Below are 19,945 nucleotides of genomic sequence, written 5' to 3' on the forward strand. Positions count from 1 at the left end.
TTGACTTACAGTTCTGAAGACCGGACATCCATTCTCAAGGAAGCGGCAGAAGTCCTCAATGAAGCCGGGAGAAATCTTCATCCAAGCCGGGCGAAGTGGTCCTCCAGATGGGCAGAAGTCTTCATCCAGCGCTACGGAATTTGATGGCGCTATACAAATAAATGATAATAATAATAATAATAATCCAGACGGCATCTTCTATCTTCATCCATCCGACGCGGAGCAGCTCCATCTTCAAGACATACGACGCGGAGCATCCTCTTCATCCGGAGTCTTCTTACTGAATGAAGGTACCTTTAAGTGACGTCATCCAAGATGGCGTCCCTTAGATTCCGATTGGCTGATAGAATTCTATCAGCTAATCAGAATTAAGGTAGAGAAAATCCTATAGACTGATGCAATCAGCCAATAGGATTGAAGTTCAATCCTATTGGCTGATCCAATCAGCCAATAGGATTGAGCTCGCATTCTATTGGCTAATTGAAACAGGTGGCGGCGACGTTAGGGGCGGCAGATTAGGGGTTAATAATATTTAACTAGTGTTTGCAAGGCGGGAGTGTGGCGGTTTAGGGGTTAATATGTTTATTATAGTGTCTGCGATGTCAGGGACAGCAGATTAGGGGTTAATAAGTGTAGGTATGTTGCCGCGACATTGGGGGCGGTAGATTAGGGGTTAATAAATATAATGTAGGTGCCGGCGATGTTGGGGGCAGCAGATTAGGGGTTCATAAATATAATGTTGGTGGCGGCGGTGTCCGGAGCGGCAGATTAGGGGTTAATAATGTTATTATACTGTTTGCGTTGCGGGAGGGCCTAGGTTTAGGGGTTAATAGGTAGTTTATGGGTGTTAGTGTACTTTTTAGCACTTTAGTTATGAGTTTTATGTTACGGCGTTGTACCATAAAACTCATAACTACTGACTTTTAAATGCAGTAGGACTCTTGACGGGGTAGGGTGTACCGCTCACTTTTTGGCCTCCCAGGACAGACTCGTAATACCGGCGCTATGGAAGTCCCATAGAAAACAGACTTTACGAAGTTTACGTAAGTCGTTTTGCGGAAAGGCCAAAAAAGTGTGCGGTTACCTAAACCTTCAAGACTCATAATACCAGCGGGCATAAAAAAGCAGCGTTAGGACCTGTTAACGCTGCTTTTTATCTTACCGCAAAACTCGTAATCTAGCCGTAATATAACAAACATTTTGATATCCTGAGAACTGATGAAGACCTTAAAGATGCGGTTGATAAACGTGTTGCTGTCAGTTGGAAAAGAGCCCCTACTATCAGCAATAAATTATTGAGAATGATCTCAGGTACTCACAGTTGTGGGTCCTGTTCTTTTTTCAAATACATGTACAATCGCAAGGAAATTAAAGTCTTTCCAAATTGTATTAAAAAACTGACAGACTTTGCAAACTGTAGAACTAAAAATGTGATAAACTGTCTCCAATGTGACTGCCACAAATTCTATGTGGGGATTACGACGAGAGAGGTGCGCACCCGTTTGGGGGAACACATTAATAATATCAAGAATGCTGCTGAAGATAAGGAAAAAGGAAAAACTTTGACATCAGTAGCCAGACATTTTCTGAAACAACACAATGCCAAACCCCAAGTTAAAATTAATATATTACAAGTGATTAAGATAGGGATACGGGGGGTAATATTGAACAATTGTTATTACAGTCTGAGAGCCGTTGGATTTTCTGGCTCAATTCTATGACCCCTAATGGCATGAACGAAAACAATGGCTTTGGTGCTTTCTTATAAGAGACTTTGACATCACAGCTTGTTCACTCCTTTCCCTATCCTGACAATCAACACCTGCCACTATCAGGGCAACTTCATCTAATGATCAGCATTACTATGCCAATGCCAGACAACAGATACACAATGTAACTATGCATAAATATACTCATATAGCCCATATTATGTCCACATTGATTATTTTGGGGCATTGGTACTTAACTAAAAGCTTTTCTTTTGGTCCCCATTAATAATGGAGTTATAATCACTGCTATTCTAAATATTATAACACGTATCTACTAGATATACTGATCGTTATAATCTAGTCCTCATGCCAAGTGTTCAGCTATGCTTTTTAGCTGAATAAATATAACAGTCACTATCTGTTTATACCGTGTGACATTCTATTGTAAAAGATCAGGTTTACTGATGCCTTTTCTGAGTGGGCATTTCAAAATGTCACATAATACTTATTGTTATTTTACTTTATTCAGTATTTGATAGACACTATTTTTAGGTGTTAACTAAATATTGGGTACTGTTTGTATATATACTGTGATGTTTCTGATCATAAACACCCATTCTGTGCAATTCATTTTCTATTGGAGCGGTCTGTCTAATACACCACACAATACAATGAGTGATCAGTCCTTAACATTATCTTAATTGTGTTTATTTATGTTTATTTTTACTTTTACAAGTACCCAGTGTACTGATAATAAACACAATAGCCTGACCGTTCCCTTTGGGTATCTACAATAAATGTGCACTGTTTTTCAAGTGGGTGTATACATGATACATCACTAGATTTTTGATCCAATACGCTCCTCAGCAATGAATGCATTATATTGTACACATTTACGGAATATGTAAAATCAGCTTCTTACCCTAACTGAATTAAAGCATGCAAAGTGTTTAAGTGGGCATATACATGATATGTCATCAACCTCATGTTCCAATACGCTCTTCAGCAATGAATGTATTAGATCGTATTGATATTTTAGAATATGAACAATCAGCCTCTAACCTAAGCTGAATTTAATTATGCCAAATTGTACCATATGTAGAAAACTGTAACAGACATGTTGCAATAAGTTTTGATAGTTCGAGATTGATAATGAACGTATTCAATGTTTTGTTACAAATTACTAGCACACCTCCCAGATTTTGACCATATATATACTTTTATTATTGGCGATTTTCCCCCTCTTTAGTGTAACCATCTGTGTGCAATATGTGCCACATTTGGATTTAGGCTTTTATACTCTGGGTTTAGGCAATTCTTATTGGGCTATTTGCCTTCCACCAATAATTTTTGGGACTGTGTCTCTCTTATTAACATATACTATATTCCTCATATGTGGCTTTTTACTTATCTATCCCAGGAGTATACCTAACATCGCTCCACTATAATCTGTACATCCTAGCCTAATTATTGTACCTGCACTACCTAACTTTGTTTCTGGGGTTTTCCCCTCTTTACACCATCTGGGTGCAATATGTGCCACATTTGGATCTAGGCTCCTATACTGTGGGTGTACGTAATACTTATTGGGCTATTGACCTTTCACTAGTATTTTTTGGGACTGTGTCCCCCATTATAGCATATACTGTACATATACTGTATTCCTCATATGTGGCTTCTTACTTATTTATCCCAGTAGTATAACTAATATTGCTTTATTATAATTTGTATATCCTACTCTCTTACACATATCCGCTGGTGTGATATTGGTTCCACCTGTGGAGTTAAGCTCTATACTCTATATTTGGTCTCTGGTATTCCCCTTAAGTCTGTATTGACATATACCCTGGGACTGTGTCCCTATTTCTCTCTCTCTCTCTCTCTCTCTCTCTATATATATATATATATATATATATATATATATATATATATATATGCGTTTACGTTGTTACAAATGGGGTTTCCAGTACCATTTCAAGTTTAAATGCTTAACACATTGTTACGTGTGTGGTTATATACTGGTCTCTATCTGTGCTGTTTTTAAGCATTGAATGTGGTCTTATGTTATCCGTTTCCTACAGATTTTTATCGGTAGTAATAATAAAAGTTATATTTTATTATGTTGTTGGGGATCTTACCCACTTATACTCTCTATAAGTGCTGACTTATGGTGCTTTCTCCTTTTCACTTTATCTATCTATCTGAATTATGAAAGTTTAATTTTGACTAGAATATTCCTTTAAGGAAGCATAACATTTTTTCACCTATCTAGGATTAAAAATATAATTAAATCCTAAGAAATGGTACATGTTAAATATTGTAAATGTAATATTAGAAATCGAGGAAGATCTCAAAATATGGAAGAATCTGCCAGTGTCCCTAGTAGGAAGAATAATTATTTTTAAAATAATTATATTACTTTAATTGCTCTATCCTATTCAAATGCTATAAGTATTAATTATAGCTAATGATCGAAAAAATTTAATTCAATATTTAAAAAAAAAAAAAATCTGGAAGAGAGAAAAGAATAGGTAAAAATAAATTATAAGTTAAAAGTAAATGCGATCGCTCAAACACAATAGCATTTTACACTCAAACTTTTTACGCAACTTGAAAGTTTGCATAAGCATTTGCACTAAACTATACTATTAACCCCTAAACCACTACACCCCACATGGCAAACTATTCAGCTACACTAGTAAGCCCTATACTGCCACACCCCACATCGTAAATTACTCCACTACACTATTAACACCTAAACCACCACATGCCCACATTGCAAACTACCCCGCTACACTATTAACCCCTAAACTGCCACAACCCCATCGCAAAGTACCCACTAACTTCCTAACAGCTAACCTCCCTAACACCCCTAGCCTAACACTCCCTAAGTTACAAAAATGAATAGTGGGGTAAATAGTGTAGCGGGGCAGTTTGCGAGGTGGGGGAGTGGAGATTTACGGGCTAATAGTGTAGCGGAGTAGTTTGAGATGTGGGTTTGTGGCAGTTTAGGGGTTAATAGTGTATCGGGAGATTTGCAATGTGGGGGTGTGGCTGTTTAGGGGTTAATAGTGTAGTGGGTAGTTTGCAATGTTGAGGTGTGGTGGTTTAGGGGTTAATAGTGCAGTGGGGTACTTTGCGGTGGGCTATGTGGCAGTTTTGGGGTTATTAAAGTAGAGGGTTTATTGCAATGCGGAACAGCTCGTGAGTATGGGTGTTATTTTTGTTTTCCTATATCCGTGCTCCATTGAAGTCTGTGGGGGAATACGTCAACAAGGCTGCGATATTTAAACCGGCTTTTTGCTCACGTTGGGAGAGTACGAGAGCAAAAACACTTTACTTTCAACTTGTAATACGCGTGGTAACCGATGTGAGCAAAAAGTCTAGCACAGTTAACGCATGAGCGGAAGCAATAAATAGCACTACACTCATAATCTACCCCTTTGAATCATATAATTGGATGATGATAGTCGAACCAGTAAAAGATTCGTTAGTCACGGATAACGTGAGAGGTAACTTTGAAGGCTCGCCGGAAACAAGGGGCATCAAGCTCCGTACAGAGCTTGATAAATTGGCCCCTAAATCTCAAAAAGATTGGTATTTTCAAAACTGCAAGAATCTATGAAAGTATTAACATTATATATATAGCATTAAACTGGTGAGAAAAGCGACTATATCAGCCAAAATAAAAGTATACTATACTCAACTTACCAGATTTAAAACATTGTACCTGGACTTGTCCCAAAATTCAGAAATTGTAGTCGATGGTAATATATTGGGCAAACAAGGTTTGTGGTACAAATATTAAATAATGGGGACATGAAACGCAAAAAAAGAGAAGAGCATGCAATTTTAAACAACTTTCAAATTTACTTCTATTATCTAATATGCTTAATTTTCTTGATATCCTTTGTTGAAAAGCATTTCTAAATAGGTTCAGTAGCTTCTGATTGGCTCAACCATGTGCATTACTATTTTTTTCAACAAAGGATATCAAAAGAATAAAGCAAATAAAATAATATAAGTAAATTGGAATGTCGTTTAAAATTGTATCCTCTATCTGAATCATGAAAGAAAATATTTGGGTTTCATGTCCCTTTAAGTTTCCAAGTGATCTTTTTGTTTGATTCAGAAATTATAAAAAATAAACCACTTATAGCCCTAACTGTTTTGTTTTCCAGAAAGCTAATTCTTAAAGGAACACTAAACCCACATTTTTTCTTTCATGATTCAGATAGAGCATGCAATTTTAAGCAACTTTCTAATTTACTCCTATTATCAATTTTTTTTTGTTCTCTTGATATCTTTATTTAAAAAGCAAGGATATAAAGCTAGGAGCTGGCCCATTTTTGGTTCACAACCTCAGTTGTGCTTGCTTATTGGTTTGCTTAATGTAGCCACCAATAAGCAAGAGTTATCCAGGGTGCTGAACCTAAAATGGGCTGGCTCCTAAGCTTTAAATTCCTGCTTTTTACATTAATATAGCAAGAGAACAAAGAAACATTGATAATAGGAGTAAATTAGAAAGTTCTCTTGCTATATTAATTTAAAAAGCAGGAATTTAAAGCTTAGGAGCCAGCCCATTTTAGGTTCAGCACCCTGGATAACTCTTGCTTATTGGTGGCTACATTAAGCAAACCAATAAGCAAGCACAACTGAGGTTGTGAACCAAAAATGGGCCAGCTCCTAGCTTTATATCCTTGCTTTTTAAATAAAGATATCAAGAGAACAAAAAAAAAATTGATAATAGGAGTAAATTAGAAAGTTGCTTAAAATTGCATGCTCTATCTGAATCATGAAAAAAAAATGGGTTTTGTGTCCCTTTAAACAGTGGAAATCCAGAATACCTCCAAGATTATCAGTGTTAACTAATGATTATAAAAGACTACATTATTATTGAACAAATAGACGCACAAGGTGCACAAGGTACAGACTTATTTAGAAAATGGGAGAGTGTTATTCACTCTCTGACTACAGAAACACAAAAACAAATCTTGTCTGTATTTAAGAACTCCTTGTGGAACAGTAATCTAGAGGAAAATGGAATGCGACCTAAAGCAGGTGTTGAAGACGCATAAAATGAGATGTAAAATACGAAATCTCACCACACAATGATGTATTTTTTCTTTTTAATATGAAATCCAGTATATTCTTTATGTGCTGAAGAACTGTATTTTCAATGATTAGAATCTGAGAAATTGTATTTCCTTTACTTTTTGTTATGTTAATTTAAATACTTTATAAAATATAAATAAAAAACCTTTTACTTTACATGGTTTAATGTAGAAAATTCAATCGGCTAGATTACGAGTTTTGTGGTATGAGTGAAAAAGCAGTGTTAAGGCTCATAACGCTGCTTTTTCACTACCGCTGGTATTACGAGTCTTGCAGGTTTAGGGGCACCGCACACTTTTTTGGCCTTAACGCAAATTAACTTACGCAATTTGCATAAAGTCTTTTTTTCAATGGGACTTCCTTTGCGCCGGTATTACGAGTCTGCCTTGGAGGCCAAAAAGTGAGCGGTACAGCGTATACCGCCAAGATCAATACTGTAAACTGAAAGTCAGTAGTTATGGGTTTTGCGCTACAAAGCTGTAGCATAAAACTCATAACTAAAGTGCTAACAAGTACACTAACACCCATAAACTACCTATTAACCCCTAAACTGAGGCCCTCCCGCATCGCAAACACTAAAATAAAATTATTAACCCCTTAATATCCCCATTAATTATTAACCCCTTAACCGTCTGCCGCTCCAGACATCGCCACCACTAGAATAAACATATTAACCCCTAAACCGCCGCACTCCCTCCTCCCAAATACTAGTTAAATATTATTAACCCCTAATCTGCCGTCCCTAACATCGCCGCCACCTACCTACATTTATTAACCCCTAATCTGCTGCCCCCAACGTCGCCGCCACTATACTAACATTATTAACCCCTAAAACTAAGCCTAACCCTAACACCCCCTAACTTAAATATAATTAAAATAAATCTAAATAAAACCTACTATCATTACCTAAATAATTCATATTTAAAACTAAATACTTACCTGTAAAATAAACCCTAAGCTAGCTACAATATAACTAATAGTTACATTGTATCTATTTTAGGGTTTATTTTTATTTCACAGGTAAGTTTGTATTTATTTTGACTAGGTAGACTAGTAAGTAAATAGTTATTGACTATTTACTAACTACCTAGCTAAAATAAATACAAATTTACCTGTAAAATAAAACCTAACCTGAGTTACACTAACACCTAAGCTTACACTACAATTAAATAAATTACATAAATTAAATACAATTACCTAAATTACAAAAAAAACCCACTAAATTACACAAAATAAAAAAAGAAATGATCAGATATTTAAATTAATTACATCTAATCAAATAGCCCTATCAAAATAAAAAAGCCCCCCCAAAATAAAAAAAACCCTAGCCTAAACTAAACTACCAATAGCCCTTAAAAGGGCCTTTTGCGGGGCGTTGCCCCAAAGAATTGAGCTCTTTTAACTGTAAAAAAAATACAAACCCCCCACCAGTAAAACCCACCACCCACACAACCAACCCCAGAAATAAAATCCTAACTAAAAAAACCTAAGCTCCCCATTGCCCTGAAAAGGGCATCTGGATGGGCATTGCCCTTAAAAGGGCATTTAGCTCTTTTTAAATTGGCCAAACCCTAATCTAAAAATAAAACCCACTCAATAAACCCTTAAAAAAACCTAACACTAACCCCTGAAGATCCACTTACAGTTTTGAAGAACGGACATCCATCCTAAACTAAGCCGGGAGAAGTCTTTATCCAAGCGGCAAGAAGTCCTCAATGAAGCCGGGAGAAGCCTTCATCCAAGCCGGCATCTTCTATCTTCATCCATCCGGCACGGAGCATCCTCTTCAATCAAAGTCTTCTTTCAGAATGAAGGTTCCTTCAAGTGTTGTCATCCAAGATGGTGTCCCTTGAATTCCGATTGGCTGATAGAGATTCTATCAGCCAATCGGGATTAAAGGTACAAAAAATCATGAGCTTCAATCCTATTTGCTGATCCGATCAGCCAATAGGATTTTTTCACCTTTAATTCCGATTGGCTGGAAGAAGACTTTGATTGAAGAGGATGCTCCGCGCCGGATGGATGAAGATAGAAGATGCCGTCTAGATGAAGACTTCTGCCAGTCTGGAGGACTACTTCTGCTGGCTTTGATGAAGACTTCTCCTGGCTTTGTTGAGGACTTCTTGCCGCTTGGATGAAGACTTCTCCCGGCTTCGTTTAGGATGTCCGGTCTTCAAAACTGTAAGTGGATCTTCGGGAGTTAGTATTAGGTTTTTTTAAGGGTTTATTGGGTGGGTTTTATTTTTAGATTAGGGTTTGGGCAATTTAAAAAGAGCTAAATGCCCTTTTAAGGGCAATGCCAATCCAAGTGCCCTTTTTAGAGCAATGGGGAGCTTAGTTTTTTTTTAGATAGGATTTTATTTGGGGGGTTGGTTGTGTGGGTGGTGGGTTTTACTGTTGGGGGAGGTGTTTGTATTTTTTTTGCAGGTAAAAGAGTTGATTTATTTGGGGCAATGCCTCGCAAAAGGCATTTTTAAGGGCTATTGGTAGTTTAGTTTAGTTTAGGCTAGGGGTTTTATTTATTTTGGGGGGGCTTTTTTTATTTTGATAGGGCTATTAGATTAGGTGTAATTACCTTAAATATCTGATAATTTCTTTTTTTGTTTTGTGTAATTTAGTGTTTGTTTTTTTGTAATTTAGGTAATTGTATTTAATAAATGTAATTTATTTAATTGTAGTGTAAGGTTAGGTGTTAGTGTAAGGCAATACTTCTCTAATCTCATCTCTACTCTTTCCTCTAACTCAAAACTAGTGTTCTCCACGTTCAATACTCTTCTCCGCCCACCCCCACCTCCTAAAACAACCTCTCTCTCAGCTCAAGATTTTGCCAGCCACTTCAAAAACAAAATTTACTCCATCCGAAGTGAAATCAGCTCTCAACATACTACCAATCTTCCATCCCCTCAAAAGCTCACAATCATCCAAAACCCAAATATCAAAAAATGCAGCTCTTTTGCCCCTGTTAACAAGGATGAAGTTTCTGCCCTTATACTGTCCTCCCACCTCACTACCTGTCAACTCGACCCCATCCCCTCACAGCTACTCCTGTCCCTCTCTTCTACCCTCACCCCCATACTCACACACATTTTCAACCTCTCCCTCAGCACTGGTATATTTCTCTCATCTCTAAAACATGTACTGGTCACACCTATCCTCAAAAAACCTTCCCTCGATTCAACCTCCCCATCCAACTACCGCCCTATTTGCCTACTCCCTCTTGCCTCAAAGCTCCTAGAAAAGCTAGTATACGCACGTCTATCCCATTTCCTTACACTAAACTCTCTTCTTGACCCACTGCAATCTGGATTTTGTCCCCATCACTCTAAAGAGACAGCAATTGTCAAGGTTAACAACAAAGGCCAGCAAAATCCAAAGGCCACTTCTCTCTGCTTATCCTCCTTGACCTGTCTGCAGCCTTTGACATTGTTGACCACCCTCTTCTGCTCCAAACCCTCCAATACTTCGGCATCTGAAACACAGTTCTTTCGTGGTTCTCTTCCTATCTAACTAACCATACATTTAGTGTAGCCTTCTCCGGAGCATCCTCTGCCCCGTTATCACTTTCTGTTGGGGTACCTCAAGGCTCTGTCCTCGGTCCACTTCTCTTTTCAATCTACACGTCATCATTACGTTCCTTAATAAAGTCCCATGGGTTTCAATATCATTTGTATGCCGATGACACCCAAATCTACCTCTCTGCACAAGACCTACCTCCTTCCTTACTAACCCGTGTCACTAACTGTCTTTCTCATATCTCATCTTGGATGTGCTACTACCTTAAAGGACCAGTCAACACAGTAGATTTGCATAATCAACAAATGCAAGATAACAAGACAATGCAATAGCACTTAGCCTGAACTTCAAATGAGTAGTAGATTTTTTTTTCTGACAATTTTAAAAGTTATGTCTTTTTCCACTCCCCTTGTACCATGTGACAGCCATCAGCCATTCACAAATGCATACACGTACCATGTGACAGCCATCAGCCATTCACAAATGCATACACACTTATTCTTGCACATGCTCAGTAGGAGCTGGTGATTCAAAAAGTTAAAATATAAAAAGACTGTGCACATTTAGATAATGGAAGTAAATTGGAAAGTTGTTTATAATGGCATGCTCTATCTGAATCACGAAAGTTTAATTTCGATTGAGTGTCCCTTTAAGCTACTACCTTAAGCTAAATCTCTCCAAAACTGAACTCCTTATTTTTCCCCCTTCTTCCAATGTCTCCACCCCCAAAATTTCTATAACTGTTGATAATTCCATCATTACTCCTACCCTGCATGCCCGATGTCTTGGGGTCACACTTGACTCAGATATTTCCTTCACTCCTCACACTCAGTCCTTGGCTAAAGCCTGCCGCTTCCACCTTAAAAACATTGCTAAAATTAGACATTTCCTTACACAAGATACAATTAAGATTTTAATCCACACTCTCATCCTTTCCTGCTCGACTACTGCAACTCTGTCCTCTCTGGTCTACCTAGCTGCTGCATAGCTTCTTTACAATCCATTATGAATGCCTCTGCCAGGCTCATCTTCCTTACTCATCGATCTTCATCTACTGCACCTCTCTGCCAATACCTTCACTGGCTTCCTCTTGCCTCTAGGATTAAACACAAAATTCTCACTCTGACATACAAAGCTCTCAACTGCACTGCTCCCCCCTACATTTCAGAACTTGTCTCCAGATACTCTCCCTCCCGTCCCCTTCGATCAGCTCAGGATCTCCTTCTCTCCTCCTCTCTTGTTACTTCCTCACATTCCCCTCTACAGGACTTCTTCAGACTGGCCCCCATCTTGTGGAACTCCCTGCCTCGCTCCACAAGACTTTCCCCTAGTTTTAACAGCTTCAAGCACTCCCTAAAACTCTACTATTCAGGGATGCTTACAACCAACACTAACCTTTCCTAACTCCATTGCTTTCCCCTTGAACCCCTTAGAATGTAAGCCTATGAGCCTAGCTGTTTGCAGATCGCCTTCATAAGAGTCGACTACAACAGTGAAACTCTCGGCAGGGCCCTCTACCCACTTGATCCCTGCAAAAGCTATCCTGTATATTGACTATGTTTACAGCGCTGCGGAATCTGTTGGCGCTCTACAAATACCTGATAATAATTATAATAATAATAAAAATAAGGCATGTTGGGTTTTATTTTACAGGTACTTTTGTACTTATCGTAGCTAGGTAGTTAGTAAATAGTTAATAACTCTTTAGTAACTATTCTACCTAGTTAAAATAAATACAAACTTACCTGTAAAATAAAAATAAACCCTAAGATAGATACAATGTAACTATTAGTTAACGGACCGAGGATATAAGTTTTAAAAGTCTCTTTATTGTAATAAAGAGACTTTTAAAACTTATATCCTCGGTCCGTTTACTGTTGGATCCCATCCACCTGTGTGGAAGTGTTTGTTTATGCTATTTCTTGGCGGTTTGTTTTGGGCACAATACCGCTACCAACAGCTTTGTAAAACACTCTCCCCCATCCAACGCTCTATACACTGGATACACCACTTGCGGAATAGCTTTCTAAAACCTTCAAGCCTGTGATACACAGCATCCAAGGACGCAAGTGATTGCCATCAGAGAGGAGTACAGCCCCTGCATCAAGTGGATCTGGGTGAGTGAGTGTTTTACTTTATTAATATTTGGACTTCCAATATGAACTGCACCTTTAAAGATTGTCTTGCTATACATCAGGTGTGGACTAGTCTATCTATGCAATTGAAGAAATCTTGGTGTTTGTTTATAAAACAAAGGCTACAGGCTTTACCACAACATTTATTTTTTACACATATAATTCTACCTGTTTAGCCTTTAACATGATTAACACCTAAATCAACGGAAGAAACCAAATTTCTTTCCCTAAGGCTTGTATATGATACTGCAACACAAGCTAGTCTTAGGGACATTGTTCAGCTTTTTCTTAATTATCTTTAACTATTAGTTATATTGTAGCTAGCCTAGGGTTTATTTTACAGGTAAGTATTTAGTTTTAAATAGGAATTATTTAGGTAATGATAGTAGGTTTTATTTAGATTTATTTTAATTATATTTGTTAGGGGGTGTTAGGGTTAGACTTAGGTTTAGGGGTTAATAAATTTAGTATAGTGGCGGCGACGTTGGGGGCGGCAGATTAGGGGTTAATAAATGTAGGTAGGTGGCAGCGATGTTAGGGGCGGCAGATTAGGGGTTAATAATATTTAACTAGTGTTTGCGAGGCGGGAGTGCAGCGGTTTAGGGGTTAATATGTTTATTATAGTGGCGGCAATGTCCAGAGCGGCAGATTAGGGGTTAATAAGTATAATGTAGGTGTCAGCGATGTAGGAGTTGGCAGATTAGGGGTTAATAAGTGTAAGATTAGGGGTGTTTAGACTCGGGGTTCATGTTAGGGTGTAAGGTGTAAACATAAATTTTGTTTCCCCATAGGAATCAATGGGGCTGCGTTACTGAGCTTTACGCTGCTTTTTTGCAGGTGTTAGACTTTTTTTTCAGCCAGCTCTCCCCATTGATGTCTATGGGAAATCGTGTACGAGCACGTAAAACCAGCTCACAGCAGCTTTCAGCAGCGCTGGTATTGGAGTGCGGTATGGAGCTCAATTTTGCTTTACGCTCACTTCTTGCCTGTTAATGCCGGGTTTTTGTAAACCTGTAATACCAGCGCTGTAGGGAAGTGAGCAATGACAATTACTTGCAAGTTAGCACCGCATCGCTCATACCACAAAACTCGTAATCTAGCCGAATGTTAGCTGTGGCTTTTTGATATGGATGACAGAAAAATATAAGAGTACAGTGTCCCTTTAACCATGACAGATTTTTTGACATCCTTTGACATGTTTATTTTTCCAACTTACGTCTTTCCCCAGCTTTTGCTAGAATCACCTGCTATGTCTGTCCTTTGTGTGTCTCTTCTGTTTTTACTGCCTCTCTCTCATTCCCTCAATATGTCTCACCATTGGCTAAGTTGTCTCCATCCCTTACTGTACGCTTGTGCCTGAATCTATATCCATATCTTCCAATAAAACAACATTATTCAACTATTTGCCCAAGAACCTAGTACATCTTCTATTTCTATAGTAATAAATGGCCATAGTCAGAGAAATTTGGCTACCATTTATGAATGTACAAATAATCTAATATTTAATAGTGTTTATCCAAAGCTAAGAGGGTACAACTTACTTTGTGTGACTCATCAGGTAGATATCCAACATTACAATAATATGTGACATCCAATGCAACGATTCTCCCATCATTCATGTACCCCACCTTGAATAAAGACAATAGAAAAAATATGAATTTGGAGGCATATTAACAATTTCTGATTCATTTGATTCACGTGTTGTACATTTTATACTAAACTGTTTTTTTGTATGGAAAATAATTATCATTATTTAATAGGAAACTAGATATTTGTTATGTTGTTGGAAATAATTCCTTAAGTTAGATGTAGACTTAAACTATTCTTTATTGCCAACAAAATATAATGTTTTTAGCATTCTGGGTTTTTTTTCTGACGAAACAAATAATTGGATGTCTAGTAAACTGACATTTTAAGGTACATGAAAGTCACAATTGTTAACCTTCCATAATTCAGACAGAGCATTTACATTTTCAGACACTTTTAAATTCACTTTTATCATCAAACGTACTTTTCTTGGCTGGTATCCTTTGTTTAAAAGCATATGTGGATAGCCTTACCAACAGCAATGTCCTAGTGGGAGCTATTCATTGGTGAATACACATATTTATCTCTTGTTATTGGCTCAACAGATGTGTACAGCTAGCTCCTAGTAGTGCGTTTCTGCTGACTTTAACTATGTGTTTTATTCTTTTGCAGGGGTTAAACACATAGCTATATGCTAAAAGGCAGAGCAATAGTGCAATAATTAGAGAGTTTTCTTTTTGCACTATGTCCCTTTAGCATGTTGCACATGCAACAAGAAATAATGTGTTAAATAAATTAATTTAATTTAACTTACAAGCTATTTAAAAAAAAAAAAATATATATATATATATATATATATATATATATATATATATATATATATATATATATATATATATATATATACATACAGAGTATATATACACACACATACAGGTAAATATGACATGTGCCTTTAGGATCCTTCGTTAGGATCCAAATGTGTAAGTATGCACTATTCGGCTCTTTTCAGATTTGCGCAGATCTTCAACGTGGTGATCTTGCACAGAAATCAATCCAGCTCCAAAAAGAGTGGAATAGTGCATACTTCTGCATTCAAAGAATTTTAATGCACATACCTTATATATATATATATATATATATATATATATATATATATATATATATATATATTCATCTGTAAGAATTACTATGATATAGAGAGAGATACAAACAATGTTTATATTGATAGAGCAGAATGCAGTATCAATATCATGTGCCCGCGTGCACAATCTGGTTTTATAAGTGAATTGTAAAACAGAAATACCAGAGGATGTTTAGTGCGACCAACATATCTTTAGCCTGTCCTATAATTTGTCTGTGTTCAGCACAGAGTTTAAAGGTTTGACTAAATTTGAAAGTTTAGGGATCCATTAAGAAAACACAAACCATGTTTTTGTTTTGTTTTTAACCTATTTGCCCTTCGGTAAGCTCACCTTGTATTTCTCAAGATATTTAGGCTGATGACTGTATCCAGAGGCACCTTTTCTGTGTTCAGTAACACACTGTACTATTTGACCAGTCCTGGAATTAAAAAAATATTCTTGAAGATTAAAGGTGACAAAGATAATAATTAACACAAAGAATCTAGAAAGACATAAACACCAGTGGGTTTTTGTTTATTTTATTCTCCCAATGTGAGCCCCGCCATTAATAAAATGCAGGTGCCATTTTGTAAACAAATGACACTATGTTTAGCATTTAATAAACAGTTAATGTAACAAAAACAGCTGAGAAAAAATGAAAGGAAAATATGTTTATTCGAACACAATTATAGTATAATGGCACTTGGTACACATTAATTATCAGAAATTGTAAATAAAACAAAAGCCCCATTACAATCTGCATTAAAGTGACAAGGTACGTTAAAAAAAATTCATGGAATTTTTTTTACAGTTGAAATATAAAAATAGAAATCATGAATAGAAGTAGGAATGTATTTTGTCTATTTTACATTTTTCTTTTATGTATTAAAAAAATAATAAAAATAAATATTTTTGCATGAAAACATTTTGCTCTATTTAAGACTGTCACGTCCATGTAATGTGTTGGGAAATTAAGAGCACAATGTTAATAGTATTCTTGCTGTAATTTAAAGATATATTTTTTTATTTGTGAATAATTGGAAATGGTAAACTCAGTATAGGGATTGGAGCTTAGAACTAGATGAAGATGAGACTGTAGATATACAGTCTATATTTAGGGAATTAGAAAAACTTCTGATCTCAGAAGTGAAATATAAGGCAGAAATTGCATTTCTGAAAAAATGTTTGGAATTGGAGATTATTCCAAAAGGGCTTATGACACACAAAGAATGTGCTTTCCCTCTATCAGACCCCATTTCGGAGAAATGGAGATTGGTTCTAATCAATACGTCTAGACAGTTGATTAGACTTATTATAGAATATAGAGAATCATTAGCATTACATATGGACTTGAAAATTAAGGAGAATGAAGAAATTCTAATTAATTTAGAACATTCTGGACAAGATTCCACAGATATAATAGAAAGGAAGGATAACCTATTTAAGAAGGTGAAAAAGATTAGAGATGATGTCATACAGAAAAAAAACAAAAAACTGCTAAGAGAATTAGAAAATAAAGAGATAAAGAATGATGAGCACACTAACACTATGACAGAAGAAACTATAGACACGGAAATGGAGAGGGACAAGGCAGATATAGTCACATACACTAAACCGAGTAGTGATTATCAACAGGGTATAAGATATGACTATGACTCAAGGAGACAACCGACCAGACATTATAGACCGAAAAATGAATATTTCAATAGACCTTATAGGAGAAATCATATAAGATCCAATTATCATACCCAAATGCCCTATGGGAACAATAGACCAAGACCCCATTATGACAATAGAGGGCAAAATAATGGGAACCGGTGGGAACATGACAAAGAAAGAGAATACAGAAGGAGAGAAGAACACACACCCATAATAAGGAGTGAAAACTGGCACAATAGATGGGAATATACCCAGGATAGAAGATACAATAGGGGAGATTACCAACACCAATATTCACCAAAACAACAATATTATGAGGGGAGACTGAATCACTACAGACGGAACGACACCGAATGCGGCTATAAAGATCAAAGGGAACTCTATCCCCGGGAGGGAAATGACAATAGAGATGATACATATCGTATGAGAAACAATACGTACAGAACACCTACGAAGAAGGAAGGACCCAATACTCATAGAAAAGATGAGGGGCATACAAGGGATGAATGGAGAATCCAACAACGGACCAAAAGAATGGAACCACAGAAAGAACTTCAGAAATCCACACCAGGCATTATGACAGACCAATCTTTTTTAGGATTGGACCATGCATACAGCAGAGAGAGAGACAGAGCCCCAAGACCACAAAGAGATCTGGAATCGGACAAACCAACAACCTCGACAAGAAGAAAACACACAGGGGAAGGCGAGGAGGGACGAAACTAAACAAGAGAGGTAGCGAGAAGAATGGAATAACCACCACGGGAAATACCGAGGGGATATTCAATCTTAGCTCGCACACTCTAACTGAAGAAGAAAACTCCATCCTCAAGTTTGGTCTCTCTTTTGCACCTACAAGAAGTTTGGATAAGTTCCAGACCTTCATTAATACAAAAGAATTCATTCGGAAACTAACATTAAAAAGATTCTTTGCCAAATCAGCAATAGAAAGAACACTATGGAACTCACAGGAACACAACGACAGCTACAGACACACAAGTCTGAGACCAAAGTCAACTTTTTTCCCTGCAAACAGCAAGGGAGCCTCAATTGAGGCATTTGAGACAATAGTCTGCAAAGAAATTAAAGAGCTACAATCCAACAAATTAAAGTTGAGAACAAAAAACCTCACAAATTTACAAATTAAGACGATCAAAACATTAGAAGACAACCACAGTCTGACTATTAAACCAGCGGACAAGGGGGGTGGAATAGTCATCATGGATCGAACTGACTATAAATTGGAAAATGCTAGGATCCTGGGAGATCGAGGAACATATCGAAAACTACCCTCAAATCCGCTAGGGGCTTATAAGAGAGAATTACTGCAGATTCTGGATCAAGCTAAAGAACAAGGAATATTGAGTAAGAAAGAATATGATTATATCAACATAAGTCACCCTATCACTCCGGTAATATACCATCTACCGAAGATTCACAAAACGTTACTAAAACCACCAGGAAGACCGATCATTTCGTTTATCGGCTCTCTAAGCAGTAACCTCTCGGAATACATTGATCTTAACCTTCAAAGATATGTAAAACAGCTACCCTCATATCTTAAAGACTCCACTCAGATATTAAACCTCCTAGAAGAGATCCCATGGGAAAAGGACTACATCTTTGCGACATGTGATGTGATGTCATTATACACGTGTATCCCCCATGAAGATGGGTTGGAAGCGGTCAAATACTTTCTTGATAAGGACCCAGAAGTCCCTGAGGACCAGAAAGATTTCATCCTGGATGGGATTCAGTATATATTGACCCACAACTATTTCCATGACGATGGAAATTATTACCAACAAATTTGCGGCACAGCAATGGGGACCAGGTTCGCGCCTAGCTATGCCAACTTATATATGGGCAAGTGGGAAAACATCTTCTGGGAGTCTTGCCCAGCAGGCGCGGACCTGGTCCTCTACCGCCGTTATATAGATGACATCATTATCGTCTGGAAAGGCACTCAGGAGGACTTGGACTATACTATTGAGGTCATGAATAAGAGCACAAACAACTTAAAGTTTACCTATACCTGTAGCACTAAGGAGCTTATTTTTCTGGATTTGAAAATTGAAGTCAGAAATGGCAAGATTGAAACATCTACACATTTTAAAAGTGTCGACAGTAATAATTACATACATAGCACAAGCTGTCACCATAAAAGCTGGAAGAACAACATCCCAAAGGGACAGCTATTAAGAATCAAGAAGAATTGCTCCACAGAGGAGAAATGGGGAGAACAGGCCAAAATTATCAAAAACAAGTTCCTGGAGAGGGGATACGACAAAGACGCATTAGATCAGAAGATCCAAGAAGTTGAGAATATCGAAAGAAAGGAGCTTCTAAAATACAAAGAAAAAACACCCATAGCAGAAGAGGATCGCCTGAATGTGGTCATGATTACGGAATATAGTGAAAACAAAGATATAATTGAGAAAATATTTCAAAAACACTGGTCACTCTTGAAAGAAGACGACCTAATAGGCGATAAATTGCCATTGAAACCAAAATTTGTGTATCGGAAGACAAAGAATCTACAAAGCAAACTGGCCCCAAGTATAGAAAAGAAGAAAAAGCAGGGCATCCAGGATACATTTGGGAAAGAAGTAAAAGGTTTTTTCCCATGCCCGCTATGCAAAGCATGCAAATGCGGAAAGAAAGCTACCACATTCCATAGCCACATCACCAAAGAAGAATATAAAGTGAATGAACTAATCAGATGTCAAGACACAGGAGTCATCTATATGCTACAATGTTCGTGCGGCCTCCAATACGTAGGCCAAACATCAAGAATTCTAAAAGATAGAATCCGCGAACATTTATTATTGATCGAGAAGTTAAACATGGACACAGTTCTATATAGTCATTTCTCGACTAAACATAAAGGTAACATCAAAGAACTAACCTTCATGGGAATTCAAAAGATCCAAAAAGACTGGAGAGGAGGAAATTACACGAAGAAATTACTCACCGCGGAATCGAAATGGATCTTTAATCTGGACTGCCTGCACCCAAAGGGATTAAACAATAAGGAAGATCTATCCCACTTATATAACTTGATCTGATTAAGTCTATTCAGAAATTTTTATATCCCTCCTCCCCGGATATAAGTTGTCATAAGGGTGAAATGGTATCTCCCCTTTATATTAGACAAAACTAG

At 37.2% G+C, this 19,945-nt stretch overlaps 1 protein-coding gene across 1 annotated transcript in view; it reads right to left on the reverse strand.

The window, feature by feature from the left end:
* Positions 1 to 19,945, reverse strand: part of LOC128645613 (aldehyde oxidase 2) — a 243,993-nt gene that overhangs the window by 126,912 nt on the left and 97,136 nt on the right. The window contains exons 16-17 of the mRNA XM_053698720.1: positions 15,475 to 15,562; positions 14,014 to 14,100 (exon numbers count right to left, since the gene is read on the reverse strand). Coding sequence (XP_053554695.1) covers positions 14,014 to 14,100; positions 15,475 to 15,562 — 175 coding nt within the window. The remainder of the gene's footprint in view (positions 1 to 14,013; positions 14,101 to 15,474; positions 15,563 to 19,945) is intronic.

Source organism: Bombina bombina, chromosome 1, assembly GCF_027579735.1.
Source record: "Bombina bombina isolate aBomBom1 chromosome 1, aBomBom1.pri, whole genome shotgun sequence".
In the NCBI taxonomy this organism is placed as follows: Eukaryota; Metazoa; Chordata; class Amphibia; order Anura; family Bombinatoridae; genus Bombina; species Bombina bombina.